We start from the raw sequence: 22,625 nt of genomic DNA on the forward strand, positions 1-22,625 counted from the left end.
TAATTAAATTTTAAAAAGTAAAATTAAAATTTTGAAATGTGAACATAAAAAAGTATATTATTTTATACATTGTTATAGAAAATTAAAAGTTTGACCTTAAAGATTAAAATGAGTGGTATTTGAATTAAAATTATTTAATGATTATTTACATTAAAGTTCATTAATTCAAACTAATTACTAATTGTTGCATCCTAATCAAATCACGTGTTAAATTATTTATTCATATGTAGAAATTAATTAACATTTTTCACGCACTGGATTTAACATTTTTCCTCAAAACTGATGAAGCAAGAATCCAATCTAATCAATGCAATTAACACAAAAAACAACTATATCAATTCATAATCAGTTGAACAGTGTTACAATGAAATGAAGTGATTACATTTCATCACAGTTCACAACATCAAGAAGAAGTTCATCGTTTTGGATGATACAAACCAGTAACACGAAGAAAGTTAACAATGGCGAATAAGAAGATAACAACTCCTACAACAGTTGAACTCAGTCTCCAAGGATCACGGAAATACACTGATCTCAACATACCCATATAATGCTTCCAATAACTATTGTAGTGATCATTGAGTTTCCTTGTGATTTTCCCATAATAGTTGCAATTCACAACCACATGCTTGCAAAGACCATTGATCATAGTTGCCAATTCACTGTGGCACCCAAGTTCGTGTTCAATGATTTCCTTGTCCACCAACAACTCAACATCGTCTTTGGTATGAATCAGTGAATCAATCAGAGAAACATAGTTGCACATGAAGGGTTGATCTGGATAGTGACACTGTTCCAAGGCAATGAGGTTCCTCAGAACACATTCTGTTGTCTGAAGCACTTTTAACTGAGGGATTCTGAAACGGGCTTTTACACATGTGAAACATGGAAGACAACCTAGGCAGAGAAACCAGCTCAAAACTCGAATCTCTTGAAACTTTATGTCTAACAAACACTTGTGGTGCCCTTTCTCAAAGCTAACTCCTGCTTCGTTCAACTTTGTTGCTGTTTTGAGAACACGTTCGTTTTTGGTGCATGGAGTGAAGTGTTCTGATGGATTCCAATCCTTGGCATGAACCTTTTCTGGAAGGTAGAAACGCCTCACCAAGTCGGTGAAGTGGTTGCAGGATGAGAAGTTCTTGAGAATGGTTTTTTTGTCTGGTGTTGTGGTGTGTGGATAGTAATCTTCAAAGTAGTTGAATGCAAGCTCAAGAAAGGTTAAATCGCTTAGCTTGTGAACACTTTTGTATAGATTTTCCATGAGAAAAAACGGAAGCTGGTTTTCAAGTAGTAACATGTCTCTCTGGATGTTCTTGCAGATCCATGGTGTGGTGAATATGTGGTCATTTTTCTGTTCAGATTTTCTCAGAAAGAGCTCTATGATGAAGACCGAGTCTAACAACATCATGTTCACAAACTGGTCTTTGCTGAGACAACCTGGCTCTGAATACCTTTGTTTGATGGTTTGAATGTTGTCAGTGAGGAAGGTTTTGTAACTGGCCAAAGCCCTTTTGTTTGTGACACGTTCCCAGAAGGAAAGAAAGTACCTTTGCTTCTGTTTATGCATTGGCTCTAGTTCTGGTTTTTTGTTGTGGTGAAAAGGGCCAATTGAGATCAAAATTGGTTCATAGGCTTCACCTTCGTTCAACTTTCTGAGTTTTGGAGGAACCTTGTAAATACAACACAGTTCATGATGCAGTTCTTGCTGAATTTCTTTAGGAATGTCAATTATGTGTTCTATCTGGGGATCTGTTTCAGGTACTGCAGTGTAGGTAGTAGCAGTAGAAGAATCCATTGAAACAACCTATGACAGAATCACTAGTTACTGACACAACCTTAATCAACACTGACAAATGAATCAAAGGTGAAACACATGGCTTGTTAAATTTGTAATTACCTGTGATCTGCAAAGGCTCTTATTTCAAAAGAGTCACTTTCTTCCAAAATGGTACCATCAGATATGCACGAAACTCTCTTCTTCCTGAATTTCTGTGCTAATTAATGTGTCTGAACTTGGTTCATTACCGAAGCTATTGGAGACTAATTTATACGTGCAATGACCTGTGTTACATTTTCTATTCGTGTCTCGCATGATGTGTACTTAAATTCCCACTTGTTATTCTATGTTACAAGCTTGCTGTGATGAATTCGTTTAATATTCATATGAATTTTCAACATTTTGTCGTGTCTCTCGGAAGACATTTTCCATACAAAAGAAAAATATTAATATTTTGAGAACAGTCTAATGTGTAAAGCTGTAGATCTAAACTGTTGCCAATTTTATGTCAGAATAGAACTCTCATCACCCATGACTATTAGATAAATGAGTGATGTCACCCAAATATATATATATATATATATATATATATATATATATATATATATATTGGAAGTTGAATATATTTAATGTCAATTTATTATATAAGTGAAAAATCCCATTCTACAAATCAATTTTACAACATACTATGAGATTTAAAATCCAATTTTTGATTTGGTATCAGAGTCACAAGGCATTATCTTATTGAAATTTATTATTTGTTGGGTCTATTGATTCGTCTGCTATATCATTCATTGACGACTAATCTCACGCTCAAACTATCGGTATGAGAAAGTGTAATAGATGCATCAACCAATTCATAATTTATAAATTGTTACATATTTTACTTTGCAAACCGATTTTATAAAATTAAGACTTAAAATCATATTATATATATATATATATATATATATATATATATATATATATATATATATATAATAACTCACCTTTTTGTTTGAATCATGGTTAAAGAACACTATTTAAACCTAACTCACATTCCATAAGTTGTTGAAGTGCTAGAAAATTAGAGAAATGTTCCACATGATAACGCATCAAAGTTTTTTGTGTTGAAAATCTTCTTGATCAGATAATGCATTAAAGTTTTTGTGTTGAAAATCTTCTTGAGATTTTTTTCCAACTAGTAAGGTATACTTTATGCAGTCAATGCAAAATGAAATGATCTATATAATATTTGCTACTTTGGCATGGAGAAGCATGATATCATTCATGACTTGAGAAGAGGGTCATGAGTAATTAAATATCAACCATTATGTTTGCATGATGGAGAATATATATGATTTTATATTCTGGGTTTAATTTTCAATTACAAACACAGTTACTAAATTAATCACAACAACCTTAACTTTATTGGGTTTTGCAATGATGTTGTGTGTAGTTATTAAATAAAGAAGATTGATATGATTTATAATTAAGAAGAGAATATGCATAATTGTTTTCTTTTCAAACCCAGTTCACATTTCAAAATATATAGAAAATAGTTTTCTTAATGATTATTAATATTGCCATTTCTTTCTTAGTTGTTTAAAATGGATAGGTTAGTTTGTTTAGTAAATAGAAAAAATATGATGATTCTTCATTGTATGTTAAACATGAATTTGGATTATCTGCTGGATTTTTTTGTGTTGTTCTTCTACTGTGTCTTCATAATATACTGATTTATTATTAATTTTGACGTTTTAAAATATATTAAAAAGATATTTAAAATACCAATACAATATATTTTTAATGCTCAGTAGAAGACAGTAAAAAAACTAGTAAAAAATCTGAACTCGTTAAACATCGTCTAAGAAGGAGAGAGACAGTGATAATTCAAAAGGTTTTGGTTTCTACTAGTTAGAAAAGTAGAAAATAGCAAACAATTAGGACTTTGAGCTTGTTGATAAGGATTTGGATTCTAGTATTTGGAAAAAGGAGTTATTACATGAATTAATGTTCGGTAGTAGTTAAAAAATAGTAAAAGAAAGATTAAAAAAATGTCAACACTTAGTGGAGGTAAATTGAATAAAATAAAATAAAACAAAAGTGAGAATTAGTATAGAAAGACTTAGAATTGAGTGAGGGGAATATGAATTGGCCAAAGTCATCAAATTTCTAGAATACTTACTAAAGCTTACTTCCTTATTTTAAGTTTATATGTTTGTTTTAGTTTGAAGTCACTTATAAGATGATTGAGTTTGATGCCTAATGCATTACATTATTTAATAACTTTTAGTAATATTTTCTTAGTTATATTTATTTAACATGTTGAAAGAAGAAAATTTCCACACACTATAGTAATATTTTTAAAATAAATGTCACTATTAATAATATAAACATAATATTATGACATTTTTTAGATAAATGTTACGTGTATGGTATTTTTTTTTTAATGTTAAAAGGAATAATTTGTTATGAAAAATATAATGAAAATATCATCATGTCCTCAGTGTATTAAATAAATTTATGACCTTCAAAAGAATATTGAATATGAAAAATATGATAGTACATATCAAGGATTTGGTTCTACACTATCGGGATTTGTGAAAGGAGAATTACACATTTTTCATATATATTTTTGTTGTTGAATTAGGTAATCTTACAAAAAAATAAAGCATGAGTTTAAAAAAAATGGTGTACATAGTATAGGTATAAACTTATAAATTTTCCAAAAGACTTTAATATTAATGTCACAACAAGTTTTATTAGTCAATTATGTTAGAATTACATGAGGTAACCACAAATAAATAAATAAGAGAGTACGAAAATAAGGATAGATACAATTGTTAACATTCTAAGACATTTATATATATATATATATATATATATATATATATATATATATATATATATTTATTAAAAATCAATTTATAAATAAAAACTACTTTAATTATTAATTTAGATATAATTATAATTTTTTAGAACTATTTTAATTGTTATTAACTTTTAACTTTTAAATTAATATCCAAAATATATATTTTTTTAATAAAATTAGTCATTATTTAAAAAATTTCTTATAATATATTAAGACTTTATAAATAAGATAATTTATCTATAAGTATTAATAAGGGAGGCAATTTATCTCCGCGAGCCACCATTCCCACCGCCGGCGAATCCGGTCATCACCGGGGCCGTCGCCGGCGCCAACGCAGCACCTTCCTGGGCGAAGCCATCGCCGGAGACGCCGAGCACAGTCGGAGTCACCAGTGGCTTTTCGTACATCATTTCACGCAATGGATTTAACAGTTTTCCTCAAAACTGATGAGGTAAGAGTTCAATTTAATCAATGCAGGTGATACAAAAAAGGAACCAGATTAATTCGTTATTGATTGAACAGTGTTGCAATGAAATGAAGTGACAACAACAAAAACAGTTCATCGTTTTGGATACAAACCAGTAATATGAAGAAAGGTGAAAATGGCAAATAAGAAGATAACAACTCCTACAAGAGTTGAGGTTATTCTCCAAGGATCGCGGAAATACACTGACCTTAACACACCCATATAATGCTTCCAGTTACTATTGTAGTGATCATTGAGTTTACTTGTGATATTTCCATAATTGTTGCCATTCACCTCCACATGCTTGCAAAGACCATTTATCATAGTTGCCAATTCAGTGTGGGAGCCAAGTTCATGTTCAATGATACCCTTGTCCACCAACAACTCCACATCCTCTGTGCTGTGAATCAGTGAGTCAATCAGAGAAACATAGTTGCACATGAAAGGTTGGTCTGGATAGTGGCACTGTTCCAAGGCAATGAGGTTCCTCAGAACACATTCTGTTGTTTGAAGCACTCTTAACTGAGGGATTTGGAAACGGGTTTTTACACATGTGAAACATGGTACGCAACCTAGGCAAAGAAACCAGCTGCAACATGGAATCTTCTGGAGCTTTATGTCCAACAAACTCTTATGGCGCACTTTCTCAAAGCTAACTCCTGCTTCATTCAACTTTGTTGCAGTCTTGAGGACACATTGCTTTGTACTACAAGGAATGAAATCCTGGGTATTAACCTGTTCTGGAAGGTAGAAACGCCTTACCAAGTCAGTGAAGTGGTTGCAAGATGAGAAGTTGTTGACAATGTTTTGTTTATCAGGTGTTGAGGTGTGTGGATAGTAATCTTCAAAGTATTTAAATGCAAGCTCAAGAAAGCTTAGCTTGTTTTGCTCGTCAACACTTTGTTGGGAATCCAAAAGATCCATCACTATTTCGTATAAATCTTCCAAGAGATAAAATGGAAGCTGGTTTTCAAGTAGTAACAGGTCTCTCTGGATGCTCTTGCAGATCCATGGTGTGGTGAATATGTGGTCATTTTGCTGTTCAGAAATGTTGGATTTTCTCAGAAAGAGCTCCATGATGAAGACTGAGTCTAACAACATCATGTTCACAAACTCATCTTTACTAAGGCTAGTTGGCTCTGAATACATGTGTTTTATGGTATCAAAGTTTTTACTGAGGAAGGCTCTGTAGGCCAAAGCCCCTTCGTTTGTCACACGTCTCAGGAAGGCTTTAAAGTACCTTTGCTTCTGTTTATGCATTGGCTCTAGTTCTGGTTTTTTGTTGTGGTGAAAAGGGCCAATTGAGATTAAAATTGGTTCATAGGCTTCACCTTCATTCAACTTTCTGAGATTGAGAGGAACTTTGTAAATACAACACAGATCATGCAGTGCAGGCTGAATTTCATCAGGAATGCCAATTATGTGTTCTATCTGAGGATCTGTTTCAGGTACTGCGGTGGAGGTAGAAGCAGAAGAATCCATTGAAACTGTTCAACCTATGACAAAATCACTGCTTGGTTACTGACACAACCTTAATCAACAGTGACAAAGGAAATCAAAATGGTTACTGAGAATGAATTAAGTTAACAAAGGTGAAACAAGGTCTGTTAAATTTGTGATTACCTGTGATCTGCAAGGCTCTTAGTTCAAAAAAAATCACTTTCTTCCAAAATGGTACCATCAGATATGCATGAAACTCTCTTCCCTGAACTTCTAATGTGTCTGAATTTGTTTCATTACCAAAGCTCTGGGATACTAATTATACGTGCAATTTATTTGTCTACATCGACTTATATGTTACATTTTCTATTCATGTTGTGTTCTTAAATTCCCACTTGTTATTTTATGCTACATACTTGCTGTGATGAATTCATTTATATATTCATATGAATTTTCAACATTTTGTAGTGTATCTCTGAAGACATTTTCAGTACAATAAAAATATAAATATTTTGAGAGCAGTATAGCTGTAGATCTAAAGCTGTTACCAATTTTATGTCAGAATAGAACTCTCATCGCAGATGACTTTTAGATAAATGAGTGATCTCACCCATACTATTCAAAGGAATTTGTATCTTTTGCAGATGAGAAAGTGTTGAAGGTATAAAAATAAATGTATATTGAATCCCAGTTTGAACTTAAATATCACTTGCATTAAAGAACACTATTTTAAACCCAACTCATATTCCATAAAGTTCTTGAAGTGCAAAGAAAAATGTTTCATATATGTTATATCTTATTAATTAATTTTAGTGAATAATTTGAAAATCAATTCATAATAGAAATTGTTTAAGTTATTAATTTGAAAATTAATTTTAACTTTTTTATTCATAATAGAAATTATTTTAGTTATTAATAATTTTTAGTTTATAAATTAATCACTTATTATTTTTAATTATTGAAATTTATTATTATTTAAAAATTTTATTGTAATGATGGTAATTTTTTATTATATGTTACACATCATCGGAGAAGAAACTATTAACAGTAATATTTGGAAAGGACTTTGAGCTTGTTGAAAAGGATTTGGATTCTAGTTTTTGGAAAAAGAGTTACCAAATGAATTAATGATCAATAGCAGTTTAAATAGTCAGAAAAGAAAAAAATTAGTCTACATTTGGTGGAAGGGGAATTAAATAAAATAAAATAAAGTAAAAGTGAGAATTAGTATAGAAAGACTTAGAATTGTGAGAGGAATATGAATTGGACAAACAATATTTGGGATGATATAGTAATCAAACTTTTAGAATATTTACTAAAGCTTACCTCATTATTTTAAGTTTATATGTGTTAGAATACGTGGTTTTCATTCAATTCCTAATACCACCTAATACCACATGTTACTTAAACACTAATTATTAATTATTTACTGCTTAAGTTTTGAAGATTTTTCATATGACCTATTTAGTTCAGTTTTGAAGACTCTTCATATGGCTTATTTATTGGTTCAGTTTTGAAGACTCTTCATATGGCCTATTTACTGCTTTAGTTTTGAAGACTCTTCATATGGCCTATTTACTGGTGCAGTTTCTGAAGACTCTTCATATAGCCTATTAACTGGTTCAGTTTTGAAGTCTATAAATAACATCTCCATGACTTGAAAAAATATAGAAAAACATTTACAGAGACACATTTTGTATTATACACCTTAGTGTATTTTGGTGAGGATTCTTGTTCCCATTCAAGAACCTTGTACTCTTCTTTTCATAGTGGAACTTTGTTCATTATCGTCCCGTGATTTTTCCTCTTACATTCAAAAGAGGTTTTCCACGTAAATCCTTGTGTGTTATTTCTCTTGCTCTTTATACATGACCAAGAGCCTTGCAAATAAGCTTCGTCTCAAAGAACGCTTATATACCATTCGAATGGTTGAAGGTACTCATATTCAATCTTATCTTAATGAGTTTAATTCTATCCTCTTGGATCTGGAAAATATTGATATTAAAATTGATGATGAAGATAAAGATGTTTTGTTGGTTGTCTCTCTACCTTCTACCTATAAACACTTCAAAGAAATTATGTTGTATGGAAATAATGATACCTTATCCTTTGAAGATGTTAAATCTAATTTATTGTCCAAAGAAAAATTTGATCTTGAAGTTCATTCTGTGGACAAGGGTGAGGGTTTAAGTGTCAGAGGTAGAACTCGTGAAAGAAGGAGTACAAGTGACAAAAAGTTCAGATCTAAGTCTAAGGGACGCAAATCGAACAAATTTTGTCGCTATTGTAAGAAACCTAGTCATGAGATTTCTGATTGTTTTATCTTGAAGAAAAAACAAGAAAAACAAGAAAAAGGAAAAGCCACACAATCCCCTAAAGCTGCCAATATTGAAGCTGACTCTGACGGTGACATTACTTTGTCTGTTGTCTCTTCCAATAAGAGGAGTAAAACAGAATGGATCCTTGACTCTGGATGTACTTTTCATATGTGTCCCTATAAGGACTTATTCACTACTTTTGAATCTGTTGATTGTGGTGTTGTCTTGATGGGTAATGATGCCCAATGCAAGATTGCAGGAATAGGTACAATTCAGATCAAGACTAATGATGGTGTCGTCAGGACTTTGTCTGATGTTCGCTATATACCCGAATTAAAGCGAAACTTAATTTTACTTGGCACTCTTGAATCTCTCGGGTGCAAGTACTCAGCTGAAGGTGGAGTTCTAAAGGTATCAAAAGGTTCTCTTGTTCTCTTGAAAGCTAACCGAATTGGAAGCTTATATGTCCTGCAAGGGACTGTTGTGACAGGTTCAGTAGTTGTATCATCTTCTATGGCTAAAAATGATGTCACTAAATTATGGCACATGCGCCTAGGCCATATGAGTGAAAAAGACATGCATCTTCTAAGCAAGCAAGGATATCTTGGTAAGCATGTCATTGGTAAGTTGGAGTTTTGCAAACATTGTGCTTTTGGGAAACAAAAAAAGGTTAGTTTCTCTACAACAACTCACAATACAAAAGGTATTCTTGATTATATTCACTCTGATCTTTGGGGGCCTTCTAAAGTTCCTTCCTATGGAGGACATCGTTATATGATGACTATCATTGATGACTTTTCTCGTAAGGTTTGGGTCTATTTTTTGCGACATAAAATTGAGACTTTCCCCACATTCAAGAAGTGGAAAACTCTGGTTGAAACCCATACAGGGAAGAAAGTAAAGAAGCTCAGAATAGATAATGGATTAGAGTTTTGTAGTGGTGACTTTAATGAGTTATGCACAAATCATGGTATTACTAGACACAAAACCATTCCAAGGAATCCCCAATAAAATGGTGTTGCAGAACGAATGAATAGGACTATACTTGAGAGAGCTCGTTGTATGCTCTCAAATGCTGGGATATGGGATCGACATGATCTTTGGACCGAGGCAGTATCTACTGCATGCTACTTGGTCAACCGTTCTCCACACTCAGCACTTGACTTCAAAGTTCCAAAAGAGATTTGGTCAGGTAATCCTGTTGATTATTCTAATTTAAGAATTTTCGGATGTCCTGCATATGCACATATTAATAATGGCAAATTAGCTCCAAGAGCTATTGAGTGCATATTTTTAGGTTATGCATCTGAATCTAAGGGGTATCGTTTATGGTGCTCTGAATCAAAGTCTCAAAAGCTAATTCCTAGCAGAGATGTAATTTTTAATGAGGATGCATTATTATCTTCTGGAAAACAGTCTTTTGTGTCTTCTTCTACCAATATAGGTACTATACAGGGTACTAATGAGAAGGTGGAGTTTGAATTCAAATCTGAAGTTCCTGGTATTGATGTCCCATCTTCCTCTACAAATGATTCCAATATTGATAATCATCATGATGATGGTGAATGTGATGATAGAACCACTTCTCCTATTCAACAACAAGGAGATGATTATTGTATTGCTCGGGACAAAGCTAGAAGACAAATCAGAAAGCCAGCCAGATACACTAATGATTATTTAACTGCCTATGCATTATCAATTGCACAAGAGGTAAATGATGGTGTTGAGCCTGTCAGCTACACTGAAGTTGTTTCTTGTATTGAGTCTTCTCAGTGGCTAGGTGCTATGAATGAAGAAATTCAGAGTCTTTATAAAAACAATACTTGGACTCTGACAGAACTGCCTAAAGACAAACGACCATTAAAGTGTAAATGGATTTATAAGAAGAAAGATGGCATTCCCGGGGTTGAAAATGCAAGATGCAAAGCACGACTAGTCGTTAAAGGCTTTAATCAAAAGGAAGGTATTGACTTTAATGAGATATTCTCACCTGTTGTTTGCCATACTTCCATTCGTGTTTTGCTTGCTTTTGTTACTCTGTTTGATTTGGAGTTAGAGCAGCTAGATGTAAAGACAACTTTTTTACATGGAGAGTTGGAAGAAGAAATTTACATGGAACAACCAGAGGGATTTATTGTTCCTGGAAATGAGCATTCTGTTTGTCGTTTGAAGAAATCCTTATATGGCCTCAAGCAAGCACCTAGGCAATGGTACAAGAGGTTTGATTCTTTCATGATTGGGCAAGGTTACTGCAGGAGTCAATTTGATGACTGTATTTATTTTCAAACATTCCAAGATGGATCTTTCATATACTTGTTACTATATGTTGATGATATGTTAATTGCATCACGTGACAAGTTTTCTATCAGGAAATTAAAAACTCAACTAAGCAATGAGTTTGAAATGAAAGAATTAGGTGCAGCAAAGAAAATTCTTGGTATGGAGATTCGTAGGGACCGTCAAGCTGGTAAATTGTTTTTATCTCAACAAAGGTATATTGAGAAAGTACTTGATAGGTTTAATATGAATGATTGTAAACCTGTTTCTACTCCACTTGCTACACATTTCAAGTTATCCTCAGATCTTTGCCCAGATACAAAGGAAGATATGGAGTACACGTCACATGTTCCTTATGCTAATGCTATTGGCAGTCTTATGTATGCCATGATATGCACCAGGCCAGACCTTGCATATGCTGTTAGCATGGTAAGCCGGTATATGCATAATCCCGGCAAGAAACACTAGAATGTTGTAAAATGGATTTTTCGGTATCTAAAAGGTACTTCTCATGTTGACTTGGTATTTGACAAAAAATTGGCTACAACTGATAATGTTGTAGGATATGTTGACTCAGATTATGTTGGTGATATTGATAGAAGAAGATCTCTCTCAAGTTACATCTTTACCCTTTGTAATAGTGCTATCAGTTGGAAAGCAACACTTCAATCTATTGTTGCATTATCTACAACCGCAATAGAGTATATTTCAGCCACATAGGGAGTGGAGGAGGCTATTTGGCTCCGAGGTTTGGTAAATGAACTTGGTCTAACACAGAAAGTTCTTACTGTGTTTTGTGATAGCCAAGGTGCTATTCATTTAACCAAGAATAATCGTTATCACGACAAGACCAAACACATCAACATAAAAAATCACTTTATTAGAGATGTTGTTGTTGTTGGAGAAATTATGGTTGAAAAGATTCACACTTCTGAGAATCCAGTAGACATGCTTACCAAGCCGCTTCCAGTTACCAAGTTTGAACATTGTTTGGACTTGGTTGGTCTATACAGCATTTGAATGCCCTTTGGGGCTTTATCGGACGATGAACACTTGTAGAATTCGAACCAAGGTGGAGATTGTTAGAATATGTGGTTCTCATTCAATTCCTAATACCACATGTTACTTAAACACTAATTATTAATTATTTACTGGTTCAGTTTTGAAGACTCTTCATATGGCCTATTTACTGATTCAGTTTTGAAGACTCTTCATATGACCTATTTACTGATTCAGTTTTGAAGACTCTTCATATGGCCTATTTACTGGTTCAGTTTTGAAGACTCTTCATATGGCCTATTTACTGCTTCAGTTTTGAAGACTCTTCATATGGCCTATTTACTAGTGCAGTTTATGAAAACTCTTCATATAGCCTATTAACTGGTTCAGTTTTGAAGCCTATAAATAACATCTCCATGACTTGAAAAAATATAGAAAAACATTTACAGAGACACATTTTGTAATATACACCTTAGTGTATTTTGGTGAGGATTCTTGTTCCCATTCAAGAGCTTTGTACTCTTCTTTTCATAGTGAAACTTTGTTCATTATCGTCCCGTGGTTTTTCCTCTTACATTCAAAAGAGATTTTCCACGTAAATCCTTGTGTGTTATTTCTCTTGCTCTTTTACTTACTTCTCTTTAATTTCCAATTGTCACGATCTTGTGCTTCCGCATGCTACGATACCTTAACAATATGTTTGTTTTAGTTTGAAGTCACTTATAAAATGCTTGATTTTGATGCCTAATGCACTACATTATTTAATAATTTTAATTATATTTTCTTAGTTATATTTATTTAAAATGTTAAAGTAGAAAATTTTCACACACTATAGTATTATTTTTAAAATAAATGTCACTATTAATAATACAAACATAATATTATGACATTTTCTTTAAATAAATGTTACGTGTATAGTATTATCTTTTTAATGTTAAAAAGAATAACATATTTTGAAAACTATATATCGTTAATTTTTTATATGAATTGCAAACACACAGTTTATTTTTATTTATTTTTTATTGAGTTTCAAAAATAAACTTAAAAACACACTATTCAAATCTGGAAAACTTCCTTAAATTTTATATCCACAATTTATTTATAAACTTTTTTTATTAAATTTTAAAAGAAAACAATGAAAACATATCCACTTATTTTGTAATACATTTTTCTATTAAGTTTTAAAAGTAAACCTATGCACTATAGTTTTTTATTGAAAATATTTTCTGTGAGCATGCAAATTCAAAAAGCTTGTTTGTGAGCTACGCAATTCTTAACTATGACCAAGCATGAAATACAGCAACAAAGAGGATTAGAATGTTGAACTTATCAATTATTTATATAATAGCTTCATTTCCTTATTAATACCACCATTTCCTACGACCAAAACTTTTTACTTTAATTTTTTATCAGAAAGACCTTTATATATATATATATATATATATATATATATATATATATATATATATATATATATATATATTGTTTATTTTATTAATTTTTACTTGATGTAAAATTTCTAAATCTCATATAATATAACTAATTTATTATTTATTTACTGAATAATACGTCAAGAAGATACAATATAAATACCACCGTCATAAATTAAGTAGTGAATTAAAAGTAAATAACATTAATAAAAATAGTCATTGTTTAGAAATAGTATTCATGTATTACAATTATATTACAAATTAATTAAATTAGAATAGAAATATAAATAAATAGCTTTACATTACATCTTCAAATATTTATTTGGTATCTGTTCTGCCAAGTAAATGTAGAAATGTCTCATTGTCCTAGTACGAAACTTGTTTTCATATATGGATTCCAATGTTAGAATTTCACCATCTTTAATCTTGATAGAATCAGGTTTAGGATAGGGAACCAACATTCCAATTAGATAACCATTTTCATTTCCTACTTATTTTCCTGTTCCATATTTTGGATTTGAAGTGCATAAAATCCTTCCATCCTAAGTGAAGTAAAAACATAAATAAAAAGAATGTACATTAGAATGGTTAGTTTTTTCACAAATGTATAGAATTTATCAATAAAATTTATTACTAATGAATATTTGAAGGACACAAAATTTGATATAATTTTATCCACGAGATATAGATTATATAGGAACACAACAAATATCAAATATTACCTGTCCATATAGGGTCACATTAACAACACCAATGTGCATATGAGCAGTGCCATATATAAGATAACCACCTTTTGTCATTGGGATGTTTGTTTTCTTGACATGAGGGGAGTCACTTTCATGATTTCTTGGGATCGTATACTCTGCATATAACAAATTGATAAATTTATGTTACCTACCAATGGAAAAAGTAATGAATAGCTTAATACTTTTGCTTGGATATTAGTGGGTTTCAAAAGTTTTCTTATCATTTGTAAAATATAGTATATATTGAATAAATCATTTACCTGACAATCATGAATTAGATTAGAACCATTTAATCTTACACGATCAGTTGAATCAAGTATATAGAACTTGAGAGGCACTTGGCGTTCATCCCAATCAACCCATCTTATTTTATATCTTAGAGAAAGCTTTCTAATTGGTCCACTGAAACCTTTTCTTAATTTGCATTTGAAATTATCTTGACAACAAAAGAGTCCTCCTTTATAACTTTTAGACAACAATTAACCATCAATGCCTGTTGTGACATTGTAAAAGTCCTTCGGGAGATTCATAAGTTTACACCTACACTCTGTACAACCTTTTCTATCATGTGTGTCACGTGTATCAATAACCATGATGCTAAACAACCATTTCTCGTTAAACTCATGCTTTATTTTTGTAGGATTACCTACTTCCACCACAAAAGGATCTGGAAGATTTAAGGATGTTCCTCGTAATTCTCCTCCCAAACCCCAATAATGTGGAAGCAAAAAGCCTTGGCACATACCATCATTTCTTTCATATTTGATACCGTTGTGAAGGTCATTAGTTTGTTTAATATAGTGAGACATGGAAACATTTTCAATATATTTTACAGCAAACCAATGATGAAGGTAAGCTTCATACAAAGGTACAAAATTATCATCTTCATCAACTACTTCAACATCAAAACTCTTGACCCCAATGTGACCCTTTGGAAAGTTAATATCTAAAAAGGTTTTCATAGCAATTTTTCCTGGTCCTACTTCAAATTTTTCAGAGAAAAAAGTAGTTGACTTGATATAACTTTCATCAGACTCTAAAACAATTGAATACGTTGTGCTAAAAAACAATATAATTATTGATAATAAAATCATTGTTACTTTAGATATAGTCGTCATATTTACCTACACATAATCCATTGACATTAGCAATGAAAATATACATGAAGGATCATTCATTTGATAATATTGTAGATGATTTAAACAAGTGTTGTGAAAAGATGTGAATAAAATAAGATTAAAATGAAAGGGTGAATTAATCAAAGTGACAATAAAAGTAACATACCATATAAGGAAAAGATGATGATCATTCTAAATTATCTAAAGATGACTGAAATTTAAGACAAGTAAATGTATATGTATATGAAATTAGTTGCTAGTTTTATATATGGTAGATGAGTCGATAATTGTGTATCTGGAATAGCTAATTTTAATTCGATGTTAGTTGTCTTTATTTGTTGAACGAAAAATTTGTTCTCCAATTTACTTCATACCCAAATTAATATGTGTTGGCTTTTCTTTAACAAGTCTACAAAACTATTTAAAAATGTTTATAGTTATTTGTAGGTGTAAAAACAATGTGATTAACAAGTTGTACGAACAAATCATATATGATTTGAAGTTTGTGAAATTTTTTTTTCTTTAATAACAATATTTATACATTATCTGAATGTAAGTCTTAATGCGGTTAAAATATAAAATAGAAACATCAATTATATAAATGTAATTAAAAAGTTTATTCAAATTAATATTTGTTTAGATTTACTTTAAAATATAGTAAATTTTTAAAGTAAAAGTATTAGAAATATTTTTTGATGAATCTTTCGACATGTATTCATTAAGAAGAGATTACATAAATGTAATATGAACCAAACTCACACCACTTTCAATCCAAAACTTTAAAACAATAGGTTCATGGATCTTCTTTCTTATATGATTATATGGTGCCTATTTTTTTTTTCATTTCTATTTAATGTAAGCCTTAGACTTACCGATAGATTCCCAACATTTTCATACTCTAATTTATTTTATGAAGAAAAAAAATTATAATTATAATAATATTAATAAATTAAATTAATTAATAAGTATCCTAATACAATACACATAACATATCTAAACAAAAATGTATACCTAATGATAACTATATATATTTTGGTAGATAAGCATGCATGATATTTTCTTTTGTCACTATAGGTAGTGTTTTAGTATTAATAGGTAGAATTTTTATATAATTTTATTTTATATTAAAAACCTCTGAATTCATTTAAGTTGATGATATTATAAGATTATACTTTACAAATTAATCGTTATAGTTGTGGGCTTGAATGTAAAAAAAAAAAGTTTATGGTGCAATTTACAAACAAAATAACTTAATGCCAAGGTTTTAGTATCAGATCCTCGAAACTTATACTAAAGGTTAGAGTCATATAACTTTAACTTCGGAATAATTTAATGAAAGGAAGATAAAAAGAGGTATATCATCTTATATATACTCACATCAATTATATGAAAATATTATATCAAAAATTTCAACAAATTAGATTGAGCATAAACTAATTTTTAATTTATGAAAAATTAATTTTATTTTTTCTTCTTCTTTTTTTCTTTTTCTCTCTTACACGTTCTTAAGAATAAATTTGTTAAACTAAATTTAGAATACTAAAACAAAAACTCTTGGGCGTGTTTTTCTTTTAAATGTTTGAAATCGGACTTTATGTTGATATAAATATTGAATAACACTCGCGTCATCTTATAATAATTCGAATTTTTACTTTCTAAACATTTCAAATTGACAAATGTTTTTATATTTCAGCGTAATATAATTTTTTTATTATTTAATCATTTTAAAATTAATTATTCTCACTGTCTTAATCAAATAATGGAAAAGTGGGATTATCAGTAAAATTATTTCAAAAGTGGTATATTTATTACATTTTCTTACATAATCCTTTTTGCATTATATTAATTTTCTATTCATTTATTAAACAAACTAATTTATTATTATTCTATGAAGAAGCTATCTCACTCCAACACTATTTTAATTTTAATATTGTGAATCATGATATTTATGACCTACGATTATCACTTTACTAGTATTAAAGTATTTAGACTTGAATGCTAAATAAATAATTATATACATATATTATTATTTTTTATCTTGAAAAATTAATGGTAGAAACATTAGTACATCGATCTTATTTTTTATTTATGACAAAGTATTTTATATTATCTTTTATAAGCTAATTTTCCTCTATAATTTAGAAGATATAAATTTTGAGTTGCCTTTTAACGAAAGCAAAGCATCCTTAACTTGAAACATAGACAAGAAAATATCTCATTAGTAACTAAAAGTTATTAATCACTATAATAACCAATTTAGATACTAATTTATAAAATAAAAAATTATTGATTATTAAAATAGTCACTATTATAAATAAAAAATTATAATTAGTCACTAATTAATTAAAGACCGATTTAGTAACTAAGTCATTTTGGTAGCTAGCTAATTTTTAGTGATCAATTTTCTTTGGTGGCCAAAACCATATTAACTAATTTTAAAAATCAATTTAGTCACCAATTATAATTTTTTATTTATAACAGTAACTATTTTAGTAATCAATAATTTTTTACTTTGTAAATCTGTATCTAAATATGTTATTATAGTAACTAATAACTTTTGATCACTAAAATTGATTATTATTAAATTATTTTGAGTAGTGTGACAACTTCTTGTATAATCTAATATATATATATATATATATATATATATATATATATATATATATATTAGTGGTCTTTTTTTCATGTTACTTTCAACATTTTTCTCCAATTTTGTTGAATCCTTTATGCAGCACCTTGTGTAACTTGAAATGAAAATGTGTTTATAATATTATTTTTTTTATATTGAATGTTAAATATGGTTATTTATAGAAAATTTTCCCTCATCATTTGATTTTCTTAAAATAGCAGTCAACAAAGTGTCTGAGAAAATGATGGACAAAAGCTTACAGAAGAAAAAGCAAGAAACTAATGACATTAACCAAGCTTGGCAAGAACATCATTCAGAGTAGAAACAGTAGCAGCATAGTACTTCTCTGCTTCTGGGCTGCTCTTAATTTTTGCTGCATGATCCAGCTGTCAAACAAATTCAAAAACTCTAGTTACCACTCTGAAACTTCCTCAATCCTAAATTAATAACCAAAAATTTCATATGTTTTTCATTCTATTTTTCAGTTTGAGTTAGAGTTTCACCTATTTCATGCAAACATTTACTGTGTAAATCATCTACAAGAAACTCTATTGCTGAAGAACATCAAAAGTATACAAAGATTTGGAATTCATATTCTGCAGATTCTGCTGTTTTTCTGGTGTGTTATTCTGCTTAGCTTTTAAAATACATTGATGTTGTTATGTTAAAATTCTTTTAGTGTTTTAAGACATCAAAATAAGTGTATGTTAGTGTATTTTGAAAGTACACTAGAGAAACAATATCAAAAACTTACCAGAAAGTCTATTGTTGAAGAACATCAAAGCATACAAAGATTTGAAGTTCATGTTCTGTAGATTCTGCTGTTTTTTCTGGTTTTATTATTGTATCATGTTTTGAAAATACATCGATGTTGGTATGTTAAAAAAAGTTTAATATGTCTTAAAACATCAAAATAAGTGTTTATTTGTATATTTTGAAAGTACAATAGATAAACAATACCAAGATCAATCTTTTCAGATAATCTAAATTCAAAGACTTACATCCAAGTTTTTACTACAAACTTATTTAACTCCTTTTTCTCCCTTTAAAACATAGATACAGTCATGCTACTTTTCTATTAGAATTAGAATTTCACGTCGAACAAAAATAAGACCAACTGAATATAAATAAGATCGAGTTAAATTTAAAATTAACTTTTTAGCGTATGTTTGAAGAACTGTTTACTGTGTAAATTATTTAGGTAAAACTTAAAATCTGATGAGAAGAAGATTCATAGTGTTTTTGAACTTACATTGCTGATATTCTCGTAGAGTTTGCCAGTGAGTTCCTTGAGTGATTTCTTCTCATCCTTAGACTTTGCAGCAATGACAGTGTTGAGATCAAAGCGCAGATACTCAGCCCTGAGACGCAAATCATTCTGAACATATGGCCAAGCCTTCTTTTCTATTAAAGACTTGACAGCAACAATTTCCTTCGCTGATTCCTTTGCCCTTTGTGCAGCCTCACTAGGAGACAGCGGTTGAAGGAAGAACCTATCTTTCAGTGGCAGATCAAGGTCTCTTGCTTCATCTGAGTTCAAGGTTCCAGCTGCCATATTCCATCACATACACACAAACACCATGATTATAATCATATATCTTCAAACACCATTCTTTTCGATACATTTTAAAACATTAAAATTACTGTCCATCAGTATATTTTGAAAACACAACAAAAGACATGATTTATATCTACTCTGTATAGTATCAGTCTAGTTGAGATGTCAGAGTACATAACACAATGATAAGATATCAAAATACATAATGATGTCTTAAATTCAATGTCCATCGGTATATTTTGAAAACACAATAAAAGACGTGATTTATATCTACTCTGTAGTATCAGTCTAATTGAGATGTCAGATTACATAACACAACGATCGAGATATCAAGTCTCAGTCTGATTGAGATGTCAGAATTCATAACGATTAAGATGTCAAAGTTCACAGTGATGTCTGAGAGACGTGATTTATATCTGCTATGTAGTATCAGCCTAATTGAGATGTCAGAGTACATAACACAACGATCGAAATATCAAAATACATAATGATGTCAAGTCTCAATCTGACTGAGATGTCAGAATTCATAATGATTAAGATGTCAAAGTTCACAGTGATGTTTGATGTTTGAGAGACTTACGCAAACCACCAGAAGGTGGAGGAGGTGGACCAACTTTGATAGATTTGGCATCAGCAAGAACAGCTTGAACAAAGGAACCAGTGGCCAAACCAGCAGCAACAAGAGAAAGAACTGTCCTACGGCTACTTTGTGCCTCACCACTCACTTGTTGTTCTTGCTGTTGTTGTTGTGCTCTAACTGTGAACCCTGCACGTGTGACTGAGGCTACCCTTCTGCCATGCAAACGTGTGGAGCCACTCACTTGAAGGCCACCCGCCATTGATGCCATTGCTTGAGCCATTGTTTTGCTTGATTGTTCTTTCTTTCTTTGCCTTGTGCTTGCTTTTGTGGAATGTGACAATATAGTTTTGGTTTGTGTGTTTGTGTGTGATGATGAATGGCTGTGGAGAGTGCCTTATCTCAACATTTTCCACTTTGGATAAGTTGGATATGGTTTTCACCAATCGTTGTGGATCATTTGTGCCTCCACCATGACATGCTGGATTCTGAGTCCTACGTGGACTCTTGACAATGTGACACGTGGATTCAAGGATTATTGAATAGTTTTTTCCCTTTTGTTGTATATTCGTATTTCTTAGAAAAGTTCATGATGTGCTATGTAGAACTTCAAAAATCTCTTTGGAGAACATTCTTTTAACGGAGAAATTGTCATGGTCACAGTTAAATTTTATATGATTTTAGTTTATATTAACAATTTTTCTAATATATTTATAATTTTAACATATTTTTTTATTATCATGTTTTAAAATTATATGGGTCTCACTCTTTATTTAATGAATCTCACAAACATATTTTTTGTAAATTTTAATAATATAAACCGATAAAAAGGTGTATTGATTAACAAGATTGAATTAGAGAGTGTTATTCATTTTCGTATTACAAATGAGATAAGAAAAGAGACAAGAAAAAGTATAAATGTAATAATATTTATAATATGATAACAAATAAAATTATAAAAGATGCTATATGAAACGTTTTACAAATGTAGAATTGTGAATAAACTTTAGTCTAATTCTTAAAATGGTTTTATTATTAGCTAAAATTTATTAAAAAGGTAAAACTATATGAACTTAATAGGTTTTAGTCATAATTTAATAATATACAATAAACTTTAACTTATAATTATAAATGTATCATAGTGTATACAAATTTTAACCACCAATAAAAATATGTGTGAAAATAAACCTATTGAAGAATGTATCATCACTCTTTTTATACTACGAATTATTCTTTTTATATCCATTTTCCTTTCATTTTTTGAAAGCTCAACGAATTGACTGATGTTGAATTGAGAAAGAAAACAAATCTTTTTATAGATAAGTTATTGTGCATCACTATCAATTGTAGATATTTTATTTAGTGGCTCATAAATATATATATATATATATATATATATATATATATATATATATATATATGTGCATTTTTATATATAATTTATTATTTACACATTTGAATTTAGATGGACTAATTATGTGCTGGTATAATTCACTTCTATACTTAAACATATTTTTATTCGTGTAAATAAATGTGTTTTTAATTTTGGTTCATACATTTTTAAGTCCTAAATTTAAAATCAATATACTTTTGATTTCTAGTAGTTTATGACACTAATTAACTATTTATTTGTGGAGCAAAAATATCATGTGATATTTTAAGTGTCGTGTTATGTATATTAGTGTTGTGATATAAAATTTATTTATCTATTTTAAAATAAATATTGGAAACTAAATATATTTAAGCATTTGTTAACACTACTATACATTAAATTGATTATATATATATATATATATATATATATATATATATATATATATATATATATATATATATATATATATATATATATATATATATATATATATATATATATATATATATATATATATATCAAATATTGTATAAATATCTTAAGGGGCTATGTTTAAAGATACTAAACACATCACAAGGAAAAAATAGGTATTAAATTCATGTATTACTTATGGTGCACAAATCATTATGATAGTTTAAAAAATTGGATAGAACTAACTAATGTATAAACTTTTCATTGATCCTATTATCCTCTTAGTATATTTAAATTGATGGATACATCTTCTAACTTTAAAAAATATGTAATTTTTTACCTTATTTTACACCTACGTTTAGTGATTTATTACTGTACTAAATCCAGCTAATATATCATATGAATCATTCATTATATTTAAATTTAATGTTTAGTGACAATCACAAAGTTAATAAAAGACTAAACTCATTTTTTTTATATTGAGGACTAATTAATCAAATTTTAAAGTATAAAACCAAAACAAAAAAAATACAAAGACCAAAAACATATTTAATTATTTAAAAAATAATATAAAAGTACTGGAAAAACAGTAAGTTTTTTCTATAATTGTTTCCATGACTAAGAAATTGGAAAACACAAAGATAAGTTTG

General features: G+C 29.8%; 3 protein-coding genes across 4 annotated transcripts; all 3 read right to left on the minus strand.

Moving 5' to 3' along the window:
- Positions 1–383: 383 nt before the first annotated feature.
- On the minus strand, positions 384–2,081 carry LOC114166380 (UPF0481 protein At3g47200-like). Of its 2 annotated transcripts, none has more exons than XM_028051099.1 (2): positions 1,898–2,081; positions 384–1,818 (listed from the first exon to the last, which is right to left on the minus strand). In XM_028051099.1, the coding sequence occupies exon 2, from the start codon at positions 1,793–1,795 to the stop codon at positions 416–418; it is 1,380 nt and encodes a 459-aa protein (XP_027906900.1). In that variant the 5' UTR covers positions 1,796–1,818; positions 1,898–2,081; the 3' UTR covers positions 384–415. The 2 variants fall into 2 exon arrangements, with proteins under 2 accessions (XP_027906900.1, XP_027906899.1); XM_028051098.1 differs by having other exon boundaries at positions 384–1,804; positions 1,898–2,080.
- Positions 2,082–5,109: 3,028 nt separating this feature from the next.
- LOC114166899 (UPF0481 protein At3g47200-like) lies at positions 5,110–6,871 on the minus strand. The gene is made up of 2 exons (XM_028051775.1): positions 6,721–6,871; positions 5,110–6,628 (listed from the first exon to the last, which is right to left on the minus strand). The coding sequence occupies exon 2, from the start codon at positions 6,577–6,579 to the stop codon at positions 5,191–5,193; it is 1,389 nt and encodes a 462-aa protein (XP_027907576.1). The 5' UTR covers positions 6,580–6,628; positions 6,721–6,871; the 3' UTR covers positions 5,110–5,190.
- Positions 6,872–18,229: 11,358 nt separating this feature from the next.
- On the minus strand, positions 18,230–20,555 carry LOC114165065 (oxygen-evolving enhancer protein 3-2, chloroplastic-like). Its single transcript, XM_028049719.1, has 3 exons — positions 20,193–20,555; positions 19,307–19,602; positions 18,230–18,440 (listed from the first exon to the last, which is right to left on the minus strand). Exons 1-3 carry the CDS (start codon positions 20,470–20,472, stop codon positions 18,342–18,344), a joined length of 675 nt encoding a protein of 224 aa, XP_027905520.1. The 5' UTR covers positions 20,473–20,555; the 3' UTR covers positions 18,230–18,341.
- Positions 20,556–22,625: the final 2,070 nt, after the last annotated feature.

Source organism: Vigna unguiculata, chromosome 10 (genome assembly GCF_004118075.2).
Source record: "Vigna unguiculata cultivar IT97K-499-35 chromosome 10, ASM411807v1, whole genome shotgun sequence".
In the NCBI taxonomy this organism is placed as follows: Eukaryota; Viridiplantae; Streptophyta; class Magnoliopsida; order Fabales; family Fabaceae; genus Vigna; species Vigna unguiculata.

Coding starts and splice junctions, on each gene's coding strand:
- LOC114166380 (XM_028051099.1), bottom strand. CDS start 1,795: ATGGATTCTTCTACTGCTACTACCTACACTGCAGTACCTGAAACAGAT.
- LOC114166899 (XM_028051775.1), bottom strand. CDS start 6,579: ATGGATTCTTCTGCTTCTACCTCCACCGCAGTACCTGAAACAGATCCT.
- LOC114165065 (XM_028049719.1), bottom strand. CDS start 20,472: ATGGCTCAAGCAATGGCATCAATGGCGGGTGGCCTTCAAGTGAGTGGC. Junction 19,603..20,192: donor TCCACCTTCTGGTGGTTTGC/GTAAGTCTCTCA, acceptor GGAATATGGCAG/CTGGAACCTTGAACTCAGAT. Junction 18,441..19,306: donor TCTACGAGAATATCAGCAAT/GTAAGTTCAAAA, acceptor TTTGTTTGACAG/CTGGATCATGCAGCAAAAAT.